At 40.1% G+C, this 5,552-nt stretch overlaps 1 protein-coding gene across 1 annotated transcript; it reads left to right on the forward strand.

The window, feature by feature from the left end:
* Window positions 1–1,640: 1,640 nt before the first annotated feature.
* Window positions 1,641–5,352, forward strand: eif4ebp3l (eukaryotic translation initiation factor 4E binding protein 3, like). The gene is made up of 3 exons (XM_084941514.1): window positions 1,641–2,065; window positions 3,520–3,696; window positions 5,208–5,352. Exons 1-3 carry the CDS (start codon window positions 1,933–1,935, stop codon window positions 5,234–5,236), a joined length of 339 nt encoding a protein of 112 aa, XP_084797640.1. The 5' UTR covers window positions 1,641–1,932; the 3' UTR covers window positions 5,237–5,352.
* The last annotated feature ends 200 nt before the right edge of the window (window positions 5,353–5,552 follow it).

Genomic DNA, 5,552 nt, shown 5'->3' on the forward strand with positions numbered 1-5,552 from the left:
TATACTGTCATCACTACAATATACATGTTTTACACACTCCTTTTGTTGTTGACATTTACAGGCTGTGTGCAAAAGGCCACACTCTTCAAATTCATGCCAACTAATATTTTTACGTCCAGTAGATGTCCTACTAGAGCAAATGAAGCTTCAAGACGCTTTACGCTGGGGTGAACCAATTGGATGAAAAGCTTCAGTGCTTCATGAAGCTTCATCTGCCCATCACTAGTTAAAACACCCAGACCAGTCCAAGTTCCACACACATTTAATATGAACAAATTGTTCATGTCAATGTCGCCCTCAAGTGGTCAGTGAAGTAGCAGATGGGGTTAATGAGGTTCAGCTGCTTTGGTGTTAATGAAATTAAGAGCAGCAACAATGAGACAAACCAGACCTGGACCCTACAAAGGTCGCAAAGATAGTCCAACTCCTCCAGTGCGGCACATCAATAAATACCATTGCCAGAAGGTTTGCTGTGTCTCCCAGCACAGACTCAAGAGCGTGGAGGAGATCCCAGGAAACAGGCAGTTATTATGAGAAAGATTTTTAATTTTTTTTAAAAAGTGTTCCTTGTGTTAACGTCAATGTTGCCCTCAAGTGGCTGAAAAATAGGAGATTTTTTTTTAAAACAAATAAAATAAAACCAAAAGGCAGGTCAATCTGTCAAATAAAACTACAAACAAATATGTCACTTTAAAGGAGTCCTGATTAAACCGATTTAATGCCAACTTTAATTATCTCTTTTGTGTACATATTCTATTGGAAATACATGTTTATTTATGTATCTGTTTATGTTTATAATAACAAGACTAACTGGCCAAAGGCTAGAAATTTCCAGACCAATGGAAAATCAGTTTTGCTTCTCTATTTGCTGAGTTAATCCACTCCACGAGAATCTTTATTATTCATAAATGTAATAAAATAAAACCCAAGCACCACAAGTGGGTAAATAGACAAATATATAACTATATGCATCTAATGTATCTCCCGATTACAGAAAAAGTAAATCGCGTAACCCTTATTGATACTTACTGCTGGGATTGATCAGAGCTCTGCTGATTCGTGCGAGACGTGCACACTTTGTTCCAAAACACTGAAACGGGTAAATATATCTCCATATAAACCTATAAATAATATAGGACATGTTTGGATAAATGAAATGTTGGAGAGTAATAATGCATTTCCTGATTAAAGAAAACTTATAATAAAACAGAGATGACTGTAGCCCGTATAGACGGTGCTGCTGTGATTGATCAGAGATCTGGAGCTGCCACGTGAGAGACGTGCACACAGTTCCTCTCCTCTAAACATGAAGGCATGGTACTAACACACATGTAGGGGGCAGTGTTACCAAGTGATTGACAACCACGAGGTGGATGCGTGGTTTGTGAACCAGATGAGCCCTGTCCAGGTATTCTCGCGGGAACTCGTGTTATTTCTATCCAGTATACGGCTATTTTAATACCATTCGTTTACAAAGAGAAACTAATGTTATTCATTGGTAATAATACAATTCCCACTATTTCCCCCACGGGGTAAACTGACAGTGATAGAGCGTAGGATAAATCGCTCTTTTTACTCATTGTCACCGCCCTCGCGGACTGTCGTTTGGGAATAAACATTCGTACCCAATACACGCTGTCCCACGTGCCTGATAGCTACTGCACAAAAACATGACGGCTGGCTGCTGCAGACTTGGGTACCACGAATGCAGAGTGTAGCAGCGTTTGGAAGCTGGTTGTTGTGACAGACCTTAAAACTTTGAGCTTGCTTTAACTCTTAGTTTGCAGGTGAAGCTTGTAAAACTTTACGGTATCTTACGTAGTTTTGTCTGTGAGGAAAGCTGTGGGGAAACTTGTATTTACGAGTTTCGGGGCTAAAGAAACAAAGAAAGTCGCTAGCACTTTTTGAAGCAGTAGTTAGGCCAAAATTAGCATGTCGGTCGACGCAAATCAAGTTAAAAGCCGTCCTATCCCCACCAGGGTGCTTACCCTGAAGGACTGGTCCCAGCTACCAGACTGTTACAGCCAAACACCCGGGGGTACCCTGTTCTCCACCACGCCTGGAGGTAAGAAAAACTGCACGGTATTGTGTTTTTGTGTTCTCAATTTATGTTTTCAGAACTCAACAGGAAAGAAAAAGGGGAAAACCCTCGAAAAGTTCGCCTTTTGCTGGAAACTAATGGTTTGTGCCTACGTCCAAACGGTCACGCGACAACATAAAAAGTGTCTGATGTAATATTGGTTTCCCCTAACGTCAATAAAAACAGCCCTCGCACTTGCTCGAGACCAAAAAGCGGGCAAAGATGGGGCCCCTGCCTTGTTTGTAGATTGAGAGCATGCTCACAGCAGGCCACAGCCCCGTATGTTCACGAGTGTGCTTTACCTGCATCGAGTTGGTTAATACTCTAACGTCGGTGTTTTGTTTCTTCTTAAATTGTTTTTTCTTTTCTTTTTTATACATGTATAACTACATACATATTGTTTGACTTCTGCAGTTAAACTTGTATCGGTAAGGCTTGTAACAACACTGCCCCCTGTGACAAACGCAAACACGGTGGTCTGATCGGTGACTTGTTGCAGCGTCAAACTTACTGATTGTTGTCTCAAACACAACACGCCCAGTCTTAACTCGTGACTTTTAGGGTGTATGTGTCCGGCTGACAGAAATGCAGAGTGATTGGCCTTGGCAGTGGTGGAGGAGCGGGAGGCCGTCCTATCCCTGCTTCTCTCTGTTCTGCATTTGAGGAACAGTAGAGAACATTCTGTACATTTTGAAGGGGGAGGGGGGTGAAATGTGTAATGCATGGGGGAATGTAAACATTTCAAGAAAAAGGCCTAAAAATGGATGCCAAAGGACATGTGATAGGATGTCGCTACTGAGTTTTAACTTGAGTTACACTTTGTATAGTGACACATTAAATTTTACACACCCTATCAGGTCGATGCTTGTGTTGCTGACCCCCTTATTCACATGTAGCTGCACAGCACAGTTGCTGCTTTCACTATAGGTTGCATTCCAGCCCCCTTCCCCTGCCCCATTTCCCTCTGCTTTGCTTCCCTTTGTCTAGGATGAATTGCCCGTAACTGTTTTTCAACGTGTTTTTCCTTGTAGACGGTACAAACTCCATTTTGAAAAGAAAAATAAGTACTTTTAGGCTCATAAGCATTTAATGACTGCTGTATATGTAACAGCTTTCTGCTGAATCAAAATATGAAACGTGGCTTTAATCTGAAAGCATCTTGCTTCAAAGTGAGAATTGTTTTGTGGTTTGATTTCTTGGAATTCCTGGAATTACTGTGACGGCTCTAAACATTGTGTGCACACAACCCTTTCCCCACTTAAATCTCCTCCAGTACAGAATAATATTGTCCAAATCTCCAGATGTGCACCTTGGATCACTGCAAAGGGGCTTGAGTAAATAACTAGGCTGCAGTTTGAGCTTGCAGAAGTCCAGCCTTTGTTCTGTTGTTTGACTCTTTGTTTTGATTTTAACCCCCACCCCCTCCTAAAACAAAATAGGCACCCGCATCATCTATGACAGAAAGTTCCTCTTGGATTGTCGAAACTCTCCTCTTGCTCGGACCCCCCCATGCTGTCTTCCCCAAATCCCAGGGGTAACTGTACCAGCCACACACTCCACGGGGAAGTTGCAGGATCTCAAAGAGGAGGAAGAAGAGGAAGAGAAAGACATTGCAGGTAAATGTCTTGTACATATAAGATTCATTTGTGTCAACACAACTTGTAATATAGAATTTTACTTGATACATATTGAGTCTCCTGAAAGTTCAGAATCCTTATTGTTCCCTTTATTCGTGAGAGGGACGTCAGCCAACACAATTTTATCAATCTGAACACCCAGGATAAATACTGGGAGGAAAAAAAAGCTTTGCATGTGACTGAGGTGTGCAAAACAAATAGTTCAATAATTTGTTTTGCAATGTGCAGCTGTTGGGTTAGGGTGGTAGGGGGGGGACATGCCAACACTGATAAAAGCTTCAAGGCATATGAGCCCATGAAATGGAACAGACAGTATGGAACCTGTTCTTAAGTAAAACTGGTTTTTGATTCCTGTCTGTTTCCTAACACCTGAGAAAAATGGGGGGGTTGCAATTGGCTCCACTGACTGTTTTATGATTAAGTCGAAATGCTGATTAAGCCAGCATGTCCAGCCTTAACCATCATATGCATACAGCCTGCAGTTCTTGCAGTCCTCAACTCTGCAGCTGAACTGTTTGTTAGCCGCTTACCTTTTTATTAAAAAGAGGCCAGCAGTTTATTGGTAAACAATCATGTCTGACAAAGTGACTTTGCTCGATTAACAGTTCAAAATCTTGTTATCTTAAACTGTGCATAGATGTTGTTCCTCTCTTTAGAGCCATTTTAGCTGTCCTTTGATTGGCGGCCCCTCATGGACAGAAGTCAGAAAGTTGTGTGAGATGATCATATGTTCAGGATATTGTTTTCTGGGCAAGGAGAATAAAACGACTAAAGAAATGAGCATTTAGACGAGTGTTAAGCCTGAGCTTGTGACTCACTGGGATTACTTGTACAAACACAGCCAAATATTCAGATCATGATGTCACAGGCTGAGGAAAAGCATCATATTTCCACTTTCTTTTTTTTAGTTTAATGTCTTTTGGTAAACAACTTGACATTATTATTATTATTATTATATAATAATAATAATAATAATAATAATAATAATAATAATAATAATAATAATAATAATTATTATTATTTCCAATTAGAATATTGTGACTTGCTAGAGATAAAGTTCCTTATTTTGGCAACAAATCCTCTAGTGGGGCTTATTGTGGCCATGTGACCAAAGGTTGGTTTCACAGTTTAGTCATTTGTTATTGACTGAAGTACATGCAGCTATCAATCTGCCCTCCTCCATTCCTCCTGTCAAACTAAAGACCATGAGGATTACACGTGACCCCTGCCTACTTGTCTCCTTCTTTGTGTGGGTAAAAACACCCAAGACGCGCCGTGGGTCTTGTTTTTATGTTCTATGTCCTTGGTGTGTCCATGTGTTTTTGCCCCCTTGATGGTTTCCTTTGCAGTGATAAGAGCTAGTTTGTTCTCGTCGCCATTGTCGGTTAAGGTGTGGCTGCAACCGCACGAATAAGTTGATGTCAGATTGTCAAACCTCACTGGCTTTTAATGTCAACTGTTTTATTTTGTGCTTCTTTTTTTCCCAACAGATGACAACCAGTTTGAGATGGACATCTGAGCTGCAGTATTACCTCCTGTGGAGATATTTGTTTAAATGCCTCCAAGGTCATCACTGACCGTAACGCATTACAAATGAAGCTTTTTCACTTTTTTTTTTTTTTTTTTTTTTTTTTTTTTTTTAAACAAGTAAAAGATTTTGTCTGGAATTAAAGAATGAAAGCATAAAAGTAGGGTGCTTTTAACCCTACAAAAGTGTTTATTGTACTAAATGGGTTGTTTGGTTGCTGATTCACTTCAGAACTGTAGCAGGATTTAAAAAAAAAAAAAAAAAAAAAAAAAAAAAAAAAAAAAAATCCATTTTGATTTCACTTTTT

This window comes from Perissodus microlepis, chromosome 2 (assembly GCF_051167445.1).
Source record: "Perissodus microlepis isolate ML-2025 ecotype Zambia chromosome 2, ASM5116744v1, whole genome shotgun sequence".
Classification (NCBI taxonomy): domain Eukaryota; kingdom Metazoa; phylum Chordata; class Actinopteri; order Cichliformes; family Cichlidae; genus Perissodus; species Perissodus microlepis.